Source organism: Schistocerca nitens, chromosome 3 (assembly GCF_023898315.1).
Source record: "Schistocerca nitens isolate TAMUIC-IGC-003100 chromosome 3, iqSchNite1.1, whole genome shotgun sequence".
NCBI lineage: Eukaryota > Metazoa > Arthropoda > Insecta > Orthoptera > Acrididae > Schistocerca > Schistocerca nitens.
In genome coordinates, this window is record NC_064616.1 from 723,740,332 (window position 1) to 723,762,026 (window position 21,695).

Sequence of the window (21,695 nt, forward strand, 5' to 3'; positions counted from 1 at the left end):
CCAATTTCTTCATGGAGTTTATATTATTACTCTAGTTTTCATCATACACAGTTTAAGCGTTTGACTTGAATTCTGGAGCACGGTATATCATGTGGATGTTCCTGGGATTAGTTATAAACACATTAACAGACTAACTGCACCTCAAAGGATAAAAAAGGGGAAGACGAGGAAGAATATAGCGAGATCAGCTACTATCACATGGTGGACCACTGTAACAACGTTCGCACGGACACAGTAAATCAGGAGAAGTCAGGAGAGGCCTCTAAACAGCAGAAGAATATTAACTGCATGTAACAAGTGTAACAAATACACACAGACACACAAATAAAACACTGGATGTCATCTCTCATGCTCTGCATTCAACTCAAACTGGTGACCTCCAGTTAAGAGTAATATGCTTGTGGTGGTGATGGTGGATGGATGGATGGCCGTAAATGAGATGTTGTCGAAGAGGATTATCACTTTGTCAGGAATAGGGTTGTGTTTGTATCACCTATTGAAGATGTTTAAAGCAATTTTCTTTGATCGCGCAGCCTGTTCTCTATTGCTTCGCTATCTGCAGTCACATCAGAATAAGCCGACACCTGTAGTGGGCAGACAAAGTGATTTACCACATACATTGTCACATTTCTTGCAGGTTTATGCATTTTTAAGTATTCTAGATTCACACAACAGTCATTAAGCAGCAATAACGTTTACTGCCAAAGGCTAAACAAATTCACCTGAAGGGTTACGGTGGAAATGGAAATTGCCTTCATATCACGAACTGTGGATTAAATATAACTCCACATGAAAGTAAGAATCTCAGTATACGCAGGGCCTACTCCTAGATTTGACCTCCAGACTCCATGAACACATGGTACTCAGGCTAAGCCAACAACAGCCTCACACACATTACATATATGTCTATTGTGGCTATTTCCAGTACACAGGATTCTTTTTTCTTTTGTTTAAGAATTCAATGTTGGAAACACATGTGTGACAATGGTTCATATTCTCAATATGGGTATTTGACAATTAGACCAAACATTCATTCACTGGGTTTTATCATTACTATTATCATTCCCCCCCCCCATGAACCACGGACCCTGGCGTTGGTGGGGAGGCTTGCGTGCCTCAGCAATACAGATGGCCGTACCGTAGGTGCAACCACAACGGAGGGGTATCTGTTGAGAGGCCAGACAAACGTGTGGTTCCTGAAGAGGGGCAGCAGCCTTTTCAGTAGTTGCAGGGGCAACAGTCTGGATGATTGACTGATCTGGCCTTGTAACACTAACCAAAATAGCCTTGCTGTTCTGGTACTGCGAACGGCTGAAAGCAAGGGGAAACTACAGCCGTAATTTTTCCCGAGGACATGCAGCTTTACTGTATGATTAAATGATGATGGCGTCCTCTTGGGTAAAATATTCCGGAGGTAAAATAGTCCCCCATTCGGATCTCCGGGCGGGGACTACTCAGGAGGACGTTGTTATCAGGAGAAAGAAAACTGGCGTTCTACGGATCAGAGCGTGGAATGTCAGATCCCTTAATCAGGCAGGTAGGCTAGAAAATTTAAAAAGGGAAATGGATAGGTTAAAGTTAGATATAGTGGGAATTAGTGAAGTTCGGTGGCAGGAGGAACAAGACTTTTGGTCAGGTGAATACAGGGTTATAAATACAAAATCAAATAGGGGTAATGCAGGAGTAGGTTTAATAATGAATAAAAAAAATAGGAGTACGGGTAAGCTACTACAAACAGCATAGTGAACGCATTATTGTGGCCAAGATAGACACGAAGCCCACGCCTACTACAGTAGTACAAGTTGATATGCCAACTAGCTCTGCAGACGACGAAGAAATTGATGAAATGTATGAGGAGATAAAAGAAATTATTCAAATAGTGAAGGGAGACGAAAATTTAATAGTCATTGGTGACTGGAATTCAAGTGTAGGAAAAGGGAGAGAAGGAAACATAGTAGGTGAATATGGATTGGGGCTAAGAAATGAAAGAGGAAGCCGCCTGGCAGAATTTTGCGCAGAGCATAATTTAATCATAGCTAACACTTGGTTTAAGAATTATGAAAGAAGGTTGTATACATGGAAGAACCCTGGAGATACTAAAAGGTATCAAATAGATTATATAATGGTAAGACAGAGATTTAGGAACCAGGTTTTAAATTGTAAGACATTTCCAGGGGCAGATGTGGACTCTGACCACAATCTATTGGTTCTGAACTGTAGATTAAAACTGAAGAAACTGCAAAAATGTGGGGATTTAAGGAGATGGGACCTGGATAAACTGACTAAACCAGAGGTTGTACAGAGTTTCAGGGACAGCATACGGGAACAGTTGACAGGAATGGGGGAAAGAAATACAGTAGAAGAAGAATGGGTAGCTTTGAGGGATGAAGTAGTGAAGGCAGCAGACGATCAAGTAGGTAAAAAGACGAGGGCTAATAGAAATCCTTGGGTAACAGAAGAAATATTGAAATTAATTGATGAAAGGAGAAAATATAAAAATGCAGTAAATGAAGCAGGCAAAAAGGAATACAAATGTCTCAAAAATGAGATTGACAGGAAGTGCAAAATGGCTAAGCAGGGATGGCTAGAGGACAAATGTAAGGATGTAGAGGCTTATCTCACTAGGGGTAAGATAGATACTGCGTATAGGAAAATTAAAGAGACCGTTGGAGAAAAGAGAACGACTTGTATGAATATCAAGAGCTCAGATGGAAACCCAGTTCTAAGCAAAGAAGGGAAAGCAGAAAGGTGGAATGAATATATAGAGGGTCTATACAAGGGCGAGGTACTTGAGGACTATATTATGGAAATGGAAGAGGATGTAGATGAAAATGAAATGGGAGATACGATACTGCGTGAAGAGTTTGACAGAGCACTGAAAGACCTGAGTCGAAACAAGGCCCCCAGAGTAGACAACATTCCATTAGAACTACTGACAGCCTTGGGAGAGCCAGTCCTGACAAAACTCTACCATCTGGTGAGCAAGATGTATGAGACAGGCGAAATACCCTCAGACTTCAAGAAGAATATAATAATTCCAATCCCAAAGAAAGCAGGTGTTGACAGATGTGAAAATTACCGAACTATCAGTTTAATAAGTCACAGCTGCAAAATACTAACGCGAATTCTTTACAGACGAATGGAAAAACTGATAGAAGCCGACCTCGGGGAAGATCAGTTTGGATTCCGTAGAAATGTTGGAACACATGAGGCAATACTGAGCCTACAAAAGAAGAAAGATTAAGGAAAGGCAAACCTACGTTTCTAGCATTTGTAGACTTAGAGAAAGCTTTTGACAATGTTGATTGGAATATTCTCTTTCAAATTCTGAAGGTGGCAGGGGTAAAATACAGGGAGCGAAAGGCTATTTACAATTTGTACAGAAACCAGACGGCAGTTATAAGAGTCGAGGGGTATGAAAGGGAATCAGTGGTTGGGAAGGGAGTGAGACAGGGTTGTAGCCTATCCCCGATGTTATTCAATCTGTATATTGAGCAAGCAATAAAGGAAACAAAAGAAAAGTATGGAGTAGGAATTAAAATCCATGGAGAAGAAATAAAAACTTTGAGGTTCGTCGATGACATTGTAATTCTGTCAGAGACAGCAAAGGACTTGGAAGAACAGTTGAACGGAATGGACAGTGTCTTGAAAGGAGGGTATAAGATGAACATCAACAAAAGCAAAACTAGGATAATGGAAAGTAGACTAATTAAGTTGGGTGATGCTGAGGGAATTAGATTAGGAAATGAGGCACTTAAAGTAGTAAAGGGGTTTTGCTATTTGGGGAGCAAAATAACTGATGATGGTCGAAGTAGAGAGGATATAAAATGTAGACTGGCAATGGCAAGTAAAGCATTTCTGAAGAAGAAAAATTTGTCAACATCGAGTATGGATTTAAGTGTCAGGATGTCGTTTCTAAAAGTATTTGTATGGAGTGTAGCCATGTATGGAAGTGAAACGTGGATGATAAATAGTTTAGACAAGAAGAGAATAGAAGCTTTCGAAATCTGGTGCTACAGAAGAATGCTGAAGATTAGATGGGTAGATCACATAACTAATGAGGAGGTATTGAATAGAATTGGGGAGAAGAGGAGCTTGTGGCACAACTTGACTAGAAGAAGGGATTGGTTGGTAGGACATGTTCTGAGGCATCAAGGGATCACCAATTTAGTATTGGAGGGCAGCGTGGAGGGTAAAAATCGTAGAGGGAGACCAAAAGATGAATACACTAAGCAGATTCAGAAGGATGTAGGCTGCAGTAGGTACTGGGAGATGAAGAAGCTTGCACAGGATAGAGTAGCATGGAGAGCTGCATCAAACCAGTCTCAGGACTGAAGACCACAACAACAACAACAACATTATCATTCACTAAATATGCAAAGAGACAAAACAAATACTTTAAGAAAATAACCAAGCCGCAAACCAAATTCAAACAAATAAGTTTCATCTCAGTTTCATCTTCTGCAACAGGAGGTTGGACAGACAGGCTTTTCTTATTCGCCCTTGGGCGGCACCCCCCCCCCCCCCCTACCCACACACAAACTACACACACAATACATGATATCCATTTGGCATTTTGTTATGTTATAAATATGTGACCCCAGTTTTTCAGTTAAGCAAAAGTTGATGTGTAATAGTATCAAGAGAAACAGACAGTTTGATGTTCCCAGCAGATAATTTGAAGGCGTTATTCTACATTTACAATAGCCTCCCATCTCTTCTGACTGGTTTTGGACATGCTGTAAAGGGCTGAAATCAGAAAGAGATTTTCACTCTGCAGCGGTGTGTGCGCTGATATTAAACTTCCTGGCAGATTAAAACTGTGTACCAGGCCGTGACTCAAACTCAGGACCTTTGCCTTTTGCGGGCAAGTGCTCTATCATCTGAGCTACCCAAGCATGACTCATGACCCGTCCTCACAGCTTCAGTTCTGCCAGTACCTCATCTCCTACATTCCAAACTTCACAGAAGCTCTTCTGCGGACCTCATGGAACTAGCACTCCTGCAAGAAAGGACACTGTGGAGATATGGCTTAGCCACAGCCTAGGGGATGTTTCCAGAATGAGATTTTCACTCTGCAGTGAAGTGTGCGCTGATATGAAACTTCTTGATCTGTCTCCGCAATATCCTTTCTTCCAGGAGTGTTAGTTCTGCAAGGTTTATAGAAGAGTTTCTGTGAAGTTTGGAAGGTAGGAGACAAGGTACTGGCAGAATTGAAGCTGTGAGGACGGGTCGCGAGTTGTGCTTGGGTAGCTCAGATGGTAGACCACTTGCCCGCGAAAGGCAAAGGTCCTGAGTTCAAGTCTCAATCCAGCACACAGTTTTAATCTGCCAGGGAGTTTCACATCAGTGCACACTCTGCTAAAGAGTGAAAATCTCATTATTGAAACATCCCCTAGTCTGTGGCTAAGCCATGTCTCAGCAATGTCCTTTCTTCCAGGAGTGATAATTCTGCAAGGTTCGCAGAAGAGCTTCTGTGAGGTTTGGAAGGTAGGAGACGAGGTACTGGCAGAACTGAAGCTGTGAGGATGGGTTGTGCGCCATGCTTGGGTAGCTTAGATAGCAGATCACTTGCTCGCGTAAGGCAAAGGGTAGCTTAGATAGCAGAGCACTTGACTGCGTAAGACAAAGGACCCAAGTTCCAGTCTCAGTCCGGCACACAGTTTTAATCTGCCAGGAAGTTTGATTTCATTTGTCTATCACTAATTTCAGTGTCAGTGTTAAGCATTTCTTTTACATCTCTCTGTAAAACAAAGAATGATATTCATAAAACAAAACATTAGATTAAATCTAGGGACATAATTTACATGCTCTTCACAAGTTGTGGGGTTCAGGATTGGGTGATTGTCTGAAAATCTTGTTAATTGCCTCCCCAATGAGGCTCTAGTCTGCTACAGACGAAATTAAGTCATCTTTATATTTAACAAATTATTCAGTGCCTCTGAGTAAGAAATCAAATCGTGTATTAAAAAAATTTAAAAATTTGTTAACTGAAACAAAAACTGCTGGTATTTACAAGTGCATAGTGCAGCAATTTCATAAGTATTTAAACTTTAGATCTATGGGGTACTGAACCAGGGTTATGAGATAACTGCAATGTAGAGGTTTTCTTAAGATTTCCTTGAAAACTTTCTACTGGCTGTTTGCAGTTCGGTTACAGAGAAGGAAAAAAATAACATAATATACCAGTGCTCCGGCCAGACTGGAATAGAGACCTAATGCAGCCTTTGGATCTGATGGTGGCCACATTACCACTGAGCTAGTGAGCAACCACTGTATTTACTACTCCCTCATCATCACAGTGATGGCTAAGATAGATAATTCACAATGTAGCAGACGAGATTAATTGTATCTTCCATGTAGAACATCCTTCCTGGACTCAAAATCATAATTTTGATAACATCACTCAAATTGTTTAATGAAAATGACAACAAAATACCAAGTGAATTTAGCACAATAATTCTGTGCTATTCCAGGAAGTAACTTGATGATTGAAGAATGCCAGACATATTCCATAATGTTGTCAATTGTACTAGTGGCAAGAAAAATACATTTCCACAGCCAATGCGTTTCCTGAGCTGGCTCGGAAGTGAGGAGCACAGCTTGTGTGTCTAAGACACAACCACTGAGTTGACTGAGGGCCAAAATACGAAGCGTATAAAACAATGACTTTTACTCCCATTTCTGTAACTAGGCTTAACAGCTAGAGCCTAGTTACTGTTAGTATTCAAATGCACAGACTGCAAGCCGAAATTCATACATCAATACCTGTCAGAATTATTTCTGTTTTCCTTCTTTATGTGTACTGTAAATATAAAAGCTTATGTGCTGGACACGATTCAGTTTTTGAAGCATCTGCAGTAGTTTAAAGGTAAACATTTTGTTTAGGTAACAATCTTTTGATCATTATAGACGTAATACAGGTTTTTCTCAAGAATGCTGTCATTAGCATTGCACCCAAAACAGAGGAACACAAATGAAAAATAACAACACAGCACTGACTGCAAAACACAAACATTCACAGATAAATTCGTTAGCTACAAATAATATAAAGCCTTAAATCAAAAAAATGTGAACTGTGAAAAGAAACAATGTGCACGACTGAGAAAGCCTACTGCAAATGTATAACGGGAGGGGGGGGGGGGGGGGGAAGGGAATTTAAAAAGGTACACAATGCGCTGACAGTAGAGTCTTTAATCTGCCCTCCTAAAGTAGAACTGTCATTCAGTCTATAATAATTAAAAGAATGGAAAGTAACTTCTACCCCTAATAATTACAAAATAATCCCTTCAGATTCTTTATGCATAAAAGTAGGGCGTGATGAAAGAGCTACTCAATTTGCAGTATGCTTATGACAGAGGGAAACCAAAATAGCAATAAGATGTTCAAGTAATTGAGCATGGGGAACATCTTCAATGCAAAACTTCGCAGCAGGTAAAGTTTGTTCTTAATTCACTGGTTGATAGATTCACAATAACGATGATGAAAAAGTTGCACATTGGAGTGGTATTTCTGCCCAGCACCTTACAGCAAAATTAGGGAATATGAATGGAATTGTACAGATCGGCAGTGGGCGCTGGAATGTGTAGACCCTATCCAGATGGTATTAACTCATTATGCCAAACTGCAAAAAGTCTGTGCATTCAGTCACTGTGAGCCAGATTATAACCCACACATAATTTCTGTCAGTGAAAGAATTGCCCAGCAGTGTGTGAAGAGCATCTACATTTCTGTATCTCTTACACAACACAGACCAATCATGTGCTAATTGTTCACCTTTCTGTAGACACATTAAAGATATTGCTCACCACTGGTAGCTAAATTCCAACCCTTGAGGTGTTTGACATGTCCCAAACCAATCAAAAAGGCAGCATATAGCTTTTGAGCACATTTACTTTTCTTCAGATATTATTGCTCATAATCGTATTTAACTGAAAAATTTAGAGTCATACAAATAGAGCAAAACCAGACTGACAAGTAGACATGGAAACTAGTGATTTCACAGCTGATATCACCATGGACAAACTTGAAAAACATATTAATAAATCAAAATAATGGTGGAGCAACATTTTTCGATGATATTGGACAAGAATAAAGTAAATATTTCGGCAGTGAAACAAAATTAATTGCTTCTGAAAGTTTTTTGATGATGATTTGGGCCATATTAGCGATAAGTTCACTAACCACTAATATGTGTCTTGTGATTATTGTAACTGTATGACAGTTTTAGTTAAAAATGACATATTGAAAACATTATTCTCAGCATATTGTGTTCCTGTTTACATTTCTTACTTTCATTTCTTTATGCCTTTTCAGTAGGCTTTTTCAATCTTGCCCACTGTTTGTTTGCACAGTTCACATTTTATTGGTTAAAGGCTTTATGTTATTTGTATCTTATGAATGAATTTCTTGTGGATGTTGTGTTCCACTATTTTGGGTATGGTACTAATGACAGCATTCTTAAGTAAAACCCGTATTAGGTCTATAATGATGAAAAGATATGTTACTTGCACATAATGTTTACACTATAACTACTGCAGATGTTCCACAAAAATGAATTGTGTCTGGTGAATGAGCCTTCCTCTTTATAGAACATGTAAAAAATTAAAATAAAAATAATTGTGGCAGCTACTGGTGTACAATTTTCAGCATTTAGTTGGTGCATCTGAGTATTGTTGGTAACTACGCTCTAGCCTATGCCTAGTTACAGAAATGGGATTAAGAGTCACTGTTTATATTTTTGGTATTTCGACCTTCATTCAATGCAGCAGATGCGTCTCAGGGACTTAAGCAGTGCTCTTCAGTTCCAAGCCTGCTCAGGAAACAAATCGGTTGTGGAAACATCCTTCCTGCCTCTAGTTCAAATGGTTCAAATGGCTCTGAGCACTACGGGACTTAACATCAGAGGTCATCAGTCCCCTAGAACTTAGAACTACTTAAACCTAACTAACCTAAGGACATCACACACATCCATGCCCGAGGCAGAATTCGAACCTGCGACCGTAGCAGTTGCGCAGTTCCAGATTGAAGCACCTAGAACTGCTCAGCCACCGCGGCCGGCTCTGCCTCTACTATCATTGGCAACATTGCAGCATATGTTTGGCAACTCTTTGAGTGTCATGACACTTCCTGGATGACACAGAATTATCATGCTAAATTCACTTGACATTTTATTGTCATTTCCATTAAATACTCTGAGCAATTCTCACTTAAGGTGTGACACCGAGTTATCAAAATTATGATTCTGAGTCCAGGAAGCTTTTGCCTCGAAGACAATACTTCTAATCTCGTCTCTTATAATGTGAATTGTCCGTCTTGGACACCACTATGACAATGAGGGAAAGACGAATAACACAGTTGTTCACTAGCTCTGTGGTAGCGATGTTTTTCTTTAAAGCGAAGCCTGCATTACCTCTAGGTTCCAGTCTTGGTGGAGATCAGCTTTTTACCTTTCCAGTGACAGAGCTATGTGTAGCCAGATTGAAGATCAATATGGAACTCTTAATAAAACTTCTCCACTATCAGTTTTCTCACTACTTTCGGTATGGTACTCCATAGTCTAAATAATGGAAAGAGTGAACTGGAACCTGCGACTTGTCATCTTCAGTGCACAATATTTACCACAAGACCAGCATATTATAACAGCTCAAGTGGGAAAAAACACTTCGTCTATTGTTGCCAGTTCATGCACTTGGTACTTACTTTGAGGGTTAGGTAGACACTATAAGTGAGTGACTCGGACTTAGTTTCTGTGGCAGCCAAGTTTTATGTCAAAAACTGTACATAATCTGTCTCGTAGCCATCAGAAGGTATGAATTACACTCTGTCAATCAGTCAAATAAGCAATCTTTAGCACACAGGGCATAGGTGATTATAGAGGGGATGTTGGCTATCATTCATTTTCCAAATCAACAACATGCTTTCTCTGCCTGATGTTATACCTTGGTGCAGTTTTTCTGCTGCTAGTGCCAAATGGTCCAAATTTTCTGCCATTTTGTCTACAGTGGTCCACAAGTTTTTTGCTGTCAAAGGTACAAGGCACCCTTTACAATACTCCTAAGGATGGCTGGTTACATTTTAACATAGATTACGATAAACTGTAGTTGCCAGATCAAAATAATTTCTCTGAAGGGTGAAGTGGGGAGTAGAGAAACAGTCCTTCCCCTTACTTCCCTCTGGCCAGTGGCAGCCTATCCTCGGTTCTATTGGCCATTCAAAAAAATTTCCTTGCAAGTAGACTTTATTGTCTGTCTTGCTGGATTGTTTTTCACTGCTTGCTGTTTGTTCTTGGATTACAAGTGTTTCAGTAGTTCCTTGCATAGCCATCATCATTTACCAGATCAAGTTCCCCATATGTGATATACTAGTTCTTGCTTGCTTACATGGTACCTGTGTTAATAAACAATTTATGCAGCAGCTAATGTTACCATGGCCACATAAATTAAGAATTCCATTGATGTTATTAACAAAGTATCAGTGTGCTTGAAAGGCATGACAAATTTAATATATTTATGTCACTTGAATCTCATCTCCTTAGTCATACTTCCAATACTGATATGAGTACAATTCATGAAATCATTTTTTGAGCAGCACATACCATTCTGCTCTAGACCACATCACAATACACACCTGACTGGCTGCAGAATTCCTGTTGTGTATATTCTTCTTATAAGCAAACAGTGCCTATATCTATAAATTGTACCCCTTTGTCCAAAGTTGGGTGTAAGGCATTTATTAGCAACATAATTTATCTCATTTCTATGTCTTTTGTGAATTACATGTGGTACAAAAATCAGCTACTATGTGTGTGCATAAAAAGGTTCTACGGTAATCTTAAGGTCTTTCGCTGAAAGATAAGAACACCACTCAAAGCAATTTGGGAACCTGAGGACATAATACCTCTCGTGAAATTTCCCTTTATAGTGCATCCAATGTTGCCTATGGTTCTACTTAACACTTGTAATATACTAAACTGTTCCTACAGTCCATATGACAAGATAAGATCCCTGACAGTTAAAATGGGTTTGGCGGGCAGCGTGTCTGTCACAATCAATCACATAACACAATTTTGTTTACAATTATATGGCAACACCTTGGTGTTGCTGCAGTGTTAGGCAGCTATGGTTTTCAGTCAGTGTTGCAGCAGTTGTTTGCATTTCACACACGAAAGCTTGCAACAGCACTTTTAAGTGTCATGGGTCTCCTCCCGCCATACATACTATAGTCATGAAGATTTTATTTAGCTATCTAAGGGATACATATTTGAGAGCATTTTAATAAAACAGCCATTGTAATGCTTTCACATTATATGAGGCAGAATGTTTACATTAGTGATGCAGTGGACTGAGTCAACAAAGTTAAACAGAAAGAATAATGACATGAAAACTATTAATAATATTGCATATCATCTATGGTCAAACAGACTGCTGACATTCTAATACAACAAAAAATGAGCAAATGTTTCTGCAGCTAGAGACAACAATGCAGTTATACTCCCACAAAATCTTGCATAAGATAATATGTCTGGCATTTAATATTCTTATAACAAGTTCTTAAAGAATAAATTTAATGAAATAACAGATATATTAACACAGGCAGGTTATCAGAAATGAGCCATACACATTTCTGTAAAAGCATCTACTGTGTAGAGTATGTGACTGTATAATTATTTCATTATAAAAAATACTTAAAAATAATTAAGTTTTATGTACTACTCTTTTGAAGTTCATGCTTTATGCAAGGTATACACATACATTGTAGACTAGATAAGCATGTTAAGTGACTAATCATCTGCCATGTGCTCATGATCACAAAAGTGAATAATGATAAGGAAAATAGTAGCAATATTGTTGTGTTTCCTATACTTCATAGAAAATGCTTATTTTCTTCCTGTCACCTATCACAAATCTTGCCCCCCCCCCCTCAACCATTTTTCAACACTTCCCTACCCCCTCTCCTTCCACACGTCTTTCCCCCACCCCACCATACTGAAACAATTCTTCCCATTCCTCCACCCCTCTATTTTTTTTTTATCAGACAAACCACTGGACAGTGGTTTACATTTAAAGAAATGTGCACAATTCTAAAAATATCTTATGTTACTAGCCAACATCTGGAAGTTTTTTCATGCACCCATCTGTTGCTTCTCAAGTTCCACATCCCATTTTCATACTTTGGACCCAAAATTTTTCAATTTATTCTTCTTTATTTCTTCTTCAAATTATTTAAATGTCTGACTGTGTATATTGTGATGTATTCTGAGTCACAAAAACATGCAATTTTAATCATAACACTGTAATGCTTTAACTTTGTATTAATCCATAAGGATTTTTTTTATTATATTTGTTCATTTTAAAACTGAAGACCATTACTATTTTTCTGGCTTCTTTGTCCATAGCATTTATCTGAGTTACTTCTCCCAAGTATTTAAATTCTGAGACTTCCTTCCTTTTTCCATAATTTGTCCTCGTATATTTGTGTACTTTTAGCATTGGTCATGTATACGTATCTCAAACAAAATTTGTAATTCAGTTTTTCTGTTTCTTTGCATACTGTAGGTCCTCTGCTAAGACTACGAAATCATCAGCTAAAGCTAAGCAGTCAATTTCAAGATTCTCTCTCTTTCCTCCTACTTTTTGACTTTATTCATTCCCTCTTCTTCCATTCTTTTTCTCCAATCTCATACCACTTTCTCCAACACACAACTGGATAATAAAGGATACAGTCCATCCTCCTATATCACGCCTGCTTTAATATCAAAATGTTTTGATAATTCATATAATATAATCCATACAATAATGTCAGACTATGCACATTACATTTACTTTTATTGTTTTATAAAAGATTGTTTTGATAAACAATGATTTTCCAACTGAAACTTCAGTCAATAATCTTGAATCTTAGTTCTCCCCTCTACCAGATCATTAGCTATCATTTTAAGACACAGTACCATGGCCACAAAACACATCACATCAACATTTTATAAAAACACTTCTTGACCTCCATGATTTTATGGATAGGTATCTTTACAAAATCTTGTGTAAAAGGCGTATTAAAAAGACATATATTAATTAAATTAGATGCTTCGTTCATGCCTTGTAGTCTTACGCCAACTGGGTGTGAATGCATGATACAACATAAAGCAGAGAATTAAAGCAGTGGGGTACAACTAGTGCACAAAGAAGACAACCACAATGCAGTAACAGCAGAATAAGAATTTAGTTCTCATGCACTAGTAAAGGAAAGCTATTCTACACTAATAAGCAAACATGTCTATCTGGGGGGGGGGGGGGGGGGAGGGGAAATGTGAAAGAAAGCACTCAGCCACTCCATAAAAAAGTGAGCCTCACAGACCACCTTATAAATTTTACAGAAACAGTACATGTTATACATCAAATTAAAGCTAAAGCATGGAATTATTTATGCCTGTAATCAGTTTTTTTGTTTGTTTTAGTTTACAAAATTTGAGAAATTTAGTTTGAAACTAGGAATATTTTTGATTGCTCTAAAAATGGTAAACTTTCACAGTTGATGTCTTTTATTTTAAGCTTAAACTGTTTAGAGATCAGATGAGTTTTTTCCCTTCTATTCTATTGCTGGCATTATTAGGAAGGGGAAAAAAGTGTTCGGATATTAATTTTGAAGGTAAAACAGTTTTCTTACTCAATTTTCCTATTGCACAATTTGTTTTGTCCTGATTGTAACACAATATAATTAAAATTTTTATTGTAAAACCATCATTAATCACAAAGTTTCTGAAGTCTAAATTTTCTTAGTGAATACCTGGCCAAATTTTTCATTGACTTCTCAAGATGAGATCCAGACTGCTCACTGGATCCACAACAAACTTACAGTTTTCACTGCAGTTGCTTGGCTTTCAAATAACAGCATAAGAAATTATGCTTTTACATCAGATGATTTGGAACATGGTAAAGTAGCAGCTTGGGTATATCTACGTGTAATTGTTTCTTCCTTAAAGAAAAAAAAAGTATCCTTGCCCTGAAAAAGTGAAAATTTTTTCCGATGGTGCAGCTGCTCAGTATAAGAACACATTTAGTCTATCCAATTTGTTACTTTTTGAAGAAGATTTTAGCACCTCAGGAGAATGGAACTTCTTTGCTTCCAGCCATGGGAAAGGGGCTGTTGATGGTATGGGAGGAAAAGTTAAGCAGTGTCTGGTTCACTGAAAAATGTTGAAAATTTATTGTCAACTCCCTTCAAAGTTTTTCCAAGTGTATTCAGGAAGTGCTTGATAGTACAGAAGTGATCATGGTATAGAATGATGCTATGAGATATTGTAAGGAAGAACTAGAGAAAAGATTTTATCAATTCCACATTTTCAGAGAGCACACTGTATTAAATTCAATAGTGAGAAGGGTTGTTTAAGTGTAAGTCACATCAGTGACTCAAATTTTAGTGAAAAGATCAGAAAATCACCACTAGTCAATGATGAAATTACATGTAAAGAGGTCAAAATTATCCCACAGAATATAAAACCTGGAGACTTTGTACTTGTTCATCTCTATACAACTAAAATCATTCAAAAGGATTAAATTATTATGCATTTGCACTAGGAAAAACTGGATAGGAGTGTCATCTGTGATACATGCATCAAAGTGGGGAAAAAGTGGAATTGGCAAGATCCCATAGATGAATCTTTTGAGCCCAAGTCTGTAGTTCTCAAAATGGTTACGCAAACAACAGAAGGCAGTTTCAATTTAAATAACTTGTTTTGTTTAATCATCTTGTGTTTAATATTTGAAAATGTTTTATTTGAGAGAAAATGTTCAACTTCATTTATGGTATTAATTATCTTTGTATATATATTTTTTTTTCAGTTCTAAAGAAAACTAACAGTATTTACATATACAGATATCATTGTGATCCCAACCGTAACACTGTACTGTCCCAACCATAACAAATATTATATCAAAATATTTTACATATAAAGAGAGCAAAAATGTTTCAACTACTGAGTTGTAATCTTTATTTACACACAAGCCATTTCAAAAATATAATTTTCAATAAACTATTAACAATCCACAGAGTTCTCACCTTTTATTTAACTTAACTTTGATTTGTTTTTCTGTGAGTCTCGACCTTGACATTCCTTTATTATTTTTTTAACTATTTAATTTTAATAGCAATTTTTTGAAAACCGTATGGGAGAGGAGAGCTGCTCGATATTATAAAATCGTGTGATTTAATATTTATGAACTTGATAATTACATAGAGATACTAAGGCTTTAATGTCTCTGATCTGTACCAATCATAACAATGGAATGACCCCACTGTCTTTTAATGATATGTCACATATTCCAAAATGATGGCCCTACACGTGAAGAAATTAGCTTTCAGTTTCAAAGCTGATTTTTGCCTCCTTTCTTTAGCTCTGCTTTCTAGCAAGTAATTTGCAGTTAGTATTCTTGGTTAGGTTATAGCGCTCAAAATTGTTTTCCGCATGCATAAACTTCACGGAGTGGGCCAAGGATATTTATGGTTACACTTTATACTTATTTATATAATACATAACTGGACTAGTGCCAAAAGAAATATAAAAACAAAAATAAAAACTTACAGATTGACTTGAACTTACTCCTTTGATGTCAATGTTCGGGAATCTTCTAACAATATATTTTATAGATGATTCTAAAGTTTTATCTGACAGAAATCCTGGTTTTGACTTAGCATCACCACAGGCCTGGAAAATGAGAAGAGCATTTTCATCAATAATACTATGAATATTTTTATACTGTGATTTCCTTTTACCTATATATTATGTCGCATGCAGCAAACCAACTTCAAAATTAATGTCAAACTATGTTTTGGATTTTTACTTTTTTTTAGTCAGTCCTCATTAATAAAGATTATTACTTATGTTTTCTCAGCAAAAGTAGGGGATAATCCGACAACACAAATACAAAAAAAAAACCTTTATTCAAATTGATGGAGATTTGCAGTTTGTTTTGTTTTGACACCATTTGAAGAGACTTTGCATAAATTTGAAATCTTTACCCTCCAGAGCAAGCAGAATTCATGTTAAGGTGATAACACACACTAAGCATGTCAAGACGTCTACAATGAGTTCAAGGAAACATTGAACCTGCTATTACCACCTGTCTTCTTTGAGCTATGGTGTTATCAAACTGACAGACATAAAATGCTCATTGAAATCCAATATGCATTAAATACATGCCATAGTTAGAAGCATAGTTGTTTTCAAGAGATCACAATTGTTGATTTTGCAGACTCTCAGATTTGTGTGTAACACAGACCTTGGGCCAACACTACAGGTAATTATATCACCATAAGTAAGAATTCACCTTAATATTCAGCTATACATAAGGAAAATAGCATGGGCACATTTGTTACGTGATGTCAGGTTCTAAAATATGACTACTCAAGGCAGGAACTGTTGCCTAAGATGGTGGATATGTTCATGAAAATCGTTGTCTAATACGACAGTCCATTCCAATCATACAAGTACAGCATGTACCAAAAATCACTTTACACAAATGGGTATATGGAAAAAAAAATATTTATGACCAATTTAAAAAGAAATCAGGCTATGGGAAACTAGCATATACAAAAATCTGCTCAGGAATGAGTGTAAATCCAAAACAGTTGATGATGTTGACAATGCACAACAGCCTTACTTAACCACAACTGTCGTGATGCATATAAGCAAAGAGCAATGACGCAAATGTACACATATTAAATTTAAAGAACTGCAACTATCAACACTACAGTCGTTACCTTCATTTTTAAACCAGAATGTGAGATAAGAAGCTATTTCTTTCTTGTTCTTTTAATCGGCCTCTAAATAGTGCCTCTGCCAATTCTGTATTTTTTCTCTTCCTTGTGAATGAACAAAACTAACTACCAGACTCAGTAAATGTAGAAGATAGATTGAGGGGATCAATTTACAGAACTGAATTTTCTTGCTTGGCATAATACTGGTTTCCAGAGGCAAGGTTTCTGTGTTTGTGCTGTCCAGTTCAGATTCCTGTTGTGATGTGTGTATATATATATATATATATATATATATATATATATATATATATATATATATAATTTTTTTTTTTTCCAGTGCTCCAGGGTAACCCTAGAAATACCAAGGCATTTTCCATAATGTGTGTTTGGAGGGAAGGGGGTTTACTTTGTACCCACCCTAAAGAAAACAAAAGACAAAATTCATTAATTGTTGTTGAATTATATTAAAAACATACTTTTTAAAGCAGTACTGGTGTGTAACTAAGGTCCTGAACCTGGAGATGCTGAATTAGACATTCACTGGGGAAATAGCACATACTACTGAGACTTATATTTTTGTGTTAAGTTTAACTAAAAGCTACAAAATGTACATGGAATCTGGTAGAAGAAACCATTAAAAACAACAATTTTCTTTTCTTCAGAATTTTAAAATGTAAAGCAACTGACTACATTACAATATTTTCAAAAGGTAGGCCCTAAAATACTGCCCCCCCCCCCCTTTGATATTGCAAGGATTAAAATCCAGTCACCACAGAGGTATAACACTGAATGAGGATATGTGACACAGGTTATGGTGATCTATTTGTCGGTTTGTGGATGCTAAACTTAGTTGCCTCCTGGTGCTAAGGAAAGGAAAATTAGGGCTTAATGCCCTATTGACATCATGGTAATTGTTGAAAGAACCAAGGCTTGAATTGGGGGAGGATTATGAAGGAAATCTGTCACTTACTCCTCTTCAGAGGAACAATTACAGCATTTGTTTTAATTGATTTAGGAAAACCTCAATCTGGATGGCTGAATAGGACTCTGAACCGTAGTCAACAAGAATAACTTGAATCCTTGATGTTTCTCTCTCTCTCCATAATTAGCATACTTGGTGCAATCATTTAGAATCATCATACCCTCCAGTTTCAACCAATTAAGTGCCTTGTGAAAAGCATGCATTTTTTGTATCCATCACTCAGTTTCAAAACAATTTTTCAACTGTAGAAACAAACTTAAAAATACTAAACACACTTCTGTTCCAAAGTAACCAGTTCCTTTGTTATTCTCAGTAACTAAGCATCTATTTTTGCGAACAATTACCTTCGGATATGACGCAGTTGTTGCAGTGTATCACACAATGGTTCCCTACATAGAAAGACAGTACATGGGAATATCAGGAGGAGGATCATATTGCAAAACCCATTTGGATTTAATGTAAAGGCAATGTAAGTGTGAATAGGGAGGGGAAAGTGTGAAATGAAATGCTTTGGAGTTGATAGCTCACAAACAGATATGGTTTGTAACAGGTTGTCAGAGAGCTAAAATAAAATACTACATAAAAACATATACAATGTGGTAAGTATGAAGAACAACAGTTGTAACGAAATGGTAAAACAAGAAGGTATAATATATAGGTAACAATAAATCAAATTATGCTGTGTAAAAATGACACAGCAAGCATAGAATGAAAGTCAACCAAGAGAGTGAGAGAAATTTTACATGTATACACAAGCAAAGACACAGGCCAAGTACCACATGTACTGAAGAATTACCCATTGCTACCAATTCAGAAGTAGCATAGTGTAGTTATTAAGACACTGAACTCATACTTGGGAGGATGGAGTTCACTCTGTCCTACCATTCTGATCTAGGTTTTCTTAAATCATTTCATTTCAGACCAATGCTGGGATGGTTCTTTCATCAAACCTACGACTAACCATCTGCCTTGTCCTCATAAATGCATATTTATACATTGTGAAAGACCACCAAGATGCTGGGTGGACCAGACATAGGAGAAGGCAAACCAAACATGGGACCAGCTACTTCAAGGTGTAGAAGACTGGGAACGATGAAGACAGACTGTTAAGAAGATCATGGGCTAGGTTAGTAACTTTCAACTATGAAAGATGAAGTATAAACAACAATATATTATATTTTGAGCTACTTATTTTCATTCTATTATGATGACAAATCCTGTATCATGGAGAGATGATTCCTGGATTAATAAATAAATCAAATCACAGTGATGAGCCAAATGGCTACTGCATCTACTGAAGTAGTTTAAGCTGTAATGGTCACTAACGCTATCCAAAGACCGGAGTGACTTTAAAGGGAGGTTCTGTGCTGTGGTCCCCATGCACACTTACAATACACTTCCTATCTATGCAGAGTGCATAGTAATTACTGCATTACAGGTGGTACATAATGTAGGTCTGTTCATAAGTGATGCTTCCTCGCTGAACGGTGTTTTACAAAATGCTCACAACACAGCCAGGAGAAGAAACAATTGTAAAAAGAATTAAGCAGGGTTTGGAACTGAAAGGCTGACAAGACTAAGCATTCACAGAAAAGCACTAAGATCAAAGAACTGTAGACAAGGCACACTTTTAACAACATCAGTGAAAAGTGTGGTATATTTTGGAAGTGTTTCTTTTGTACTATCTATTAAACAAGTTAAACTCAAAGAAGAAGTACTTCAAAATATAGCAATTTACTAATTCCAGTGCCATCAAATAACACAGTTGAGATTACTGTTATGCCAGCCACAGTGGCCGAGCGGTTCTAGGCGCTTCAGTCTGGAACCACACGACCACTACAGTCGCAGGTTCGAATCCTGCCTCTGACATAGATGTGTGTGTCGTCATTAGGTTAGTTAGGTTTAAGTAGTTCTAAGTTCTAGGGGACTGATGACCTCAGATGTTAAGTCCCATAGTGATCAGAGCCGTAACTGTTACTGTTGTGTGACATCACTGATTTAAAACCAAGAAGGAATAAAAATTCTTTTTCTTTTTTTTTCACTATTAACGTTTCGTTATATATCGAAAAGAATCGTAAAATTGTTCACATATAAATACAGCACGACTGTGAACCTCATGTAAACGAAATACCAAGTCCTACATGGAAATATTCGTATTGCACCGAACTTGGGAGCACTGACATATATGGGAATTTTTGAATAGTTCCGAAAGAAGGACTTTCACTTTGGCCGTTCGAGGTAGTATTTCGCTTTAGTTTACTTTAGCATTCTTCGCCATTTCCACGAGGCCTATCTATGACATGACATTGAGTCATTTCATATTCTTATCCTTGATGAACATGTCCATGGAAATCTAATAATTCCAAAATGCACAGTTGCTACTACTGAAAAACGATTGACGGTGTTCAACCGTTAAGGCGTGTAAACAAACAAATAAATCCATACTGTCTACGCACAAAACTTCACAGTCAAAAGATTTGCACACCATGAAGTAGAGAACTATTAGCAACAACAGATTCGTATCACCCACTTGGGTTAAAGACACTTATTAAAATTATATTTTCACCTTTTTTATGTTGTAAATCCTTGTCAGCATACCAACTCCTCTATCCAATAATATTGTCAATTTTTCAGCTAATTTTTGCTGACTAGGGACAGGTGGCCTCGCCATCTTCTTGTTTATTTGTGTTACGTGTTTACTTTGATTTCAAACGTTCCTCAACACCATTATGATAAAATAAACACTCCCCCCTCACTTTCACAACAACCAAAACATTACCCTCATACTGTCAACCGAACACACGCCCAAGCTCACCAGAGATGTTTTTATTGCCATAGCGAAGAAAGCAAAGTATATACATCAGTTGACAGTCTATAGCGCGGCGAAGGTATCACGACTACAGCATCCCACTTGTCATATTATGTTCATTTCAGAACGTATTGCCTGGTTTCTAGAGAAAATTTTCATGTATTCTGGAGCAGAGATAAATGTATTGATAAGATCAGTTATCATAACTATCAAACGAACTCAGTAATTAATTTCCAGACTAATATCATTCCATTTATGTTTACAACCGAAGGCGCCTCGGCCCCGTTTCGAGCTCAAAGGCGAAGGAACAAATATAGTGTAGCCACGTGCTTTTTTTTCTTTTAACAAATTATTTAAAAGTCGGTTTACGTAGATTTTTAACTGGGTTGTGACTGGAACTTTTTATGGCTACTTACAAGTCGCCATTCTTCGTGCAAAATATTAAAAATACTCCATACCCCCAGGTCTAGCCAGCCCCCTACTCGCCCACCCCCACCTCCCGCCTTAAAACTATCGCATGGGCGCCCTTGTTTACAACTATCAGTACCTGTCTCCTGAAGATTTTGAAATTAGAGTTATAGTAGTTGTCCGATGTATAGCAGTCTACTCATGTGCAGTTAACAGAAAAAAATTGTGACAGTGGAACAGCATTCAGGATACTCCATACTGCTCTGGAGTACCAGCAGTAATGTTATGTTCTTCTCTGAACAGTGAACAAGAAGCATGCTCTCGAGATAATTTATTCTACCCTTAACATCAATCTATGTGATACAGTGATGAAGACGCTCAGGTTTCTACATCTATATCCACATACTGCAAACCACAGTGAAGTGCATGGCAGAGGGTAAATCCAAATGTGCCACTTCCAATCCCATTTGCTCATAGAGAACGCAAGGAATGACTTCTTAAATGCCTCTAAGGGCGCTGTCCAATTCCTCCCCCCCCCCCCCCCACCCCACCCTAACGGGAGATATACGTAAGGAGCCGTAGGCCGTAGTATAATAGTAGATTCCTCACTTAATATCGGTTCTTGAAACTTCGTATGTCGGCTTTTGAGGATATATTGTAGCCCTCTTCAGGCGTTTGCCAGTACAGGTTTTCTGGCCCATAAGACTCACAAGGAATTCAAAGAGTCCAAAAGGTGCCGTATTT

The 21,695-nt window shown here is 37.5% G+C and overlaps 1 protein-coding gene across 4 annotated transcripts in view; it reads right to left on the reverse strand.

Moving 5' to 3' along the window:
* The window catches only part of LOC126248690 (membrane-associated protein Hem), a 188,283-nt gene extending 167,733 nt beyond the window's left edge, over positions 1-20,550 (reverse strand). For 2 of the 4 annotated variants that reach the window (XM_049949972.1, XM_049949970.1), the window contains exons 1-2: positions 20,301-20,550; positions 15,596-15,700 (exon numbers count right to left, since the gene is read on the reverse strand). In XM_049949972.1, the coding sequence (XP_049805929.1) occupies positions 15,596-15,700; positions 20,301-20,405 (210 nt within the window). In that variant the 5' untranslated portion in view covers positions 20,406-20,550. Of the gene's footprint in view, positions 1-15,577; positions 15,701-20,300 lie in introns of all 4 variants that reach the window. The other 2 variants (XM_049949971.1, XM_049949969.1) reach the window with 1 other exon arrangement.
* Between the last annotated feature and the right edge of the window lie 1,145 nt (positions 20,551-21,695).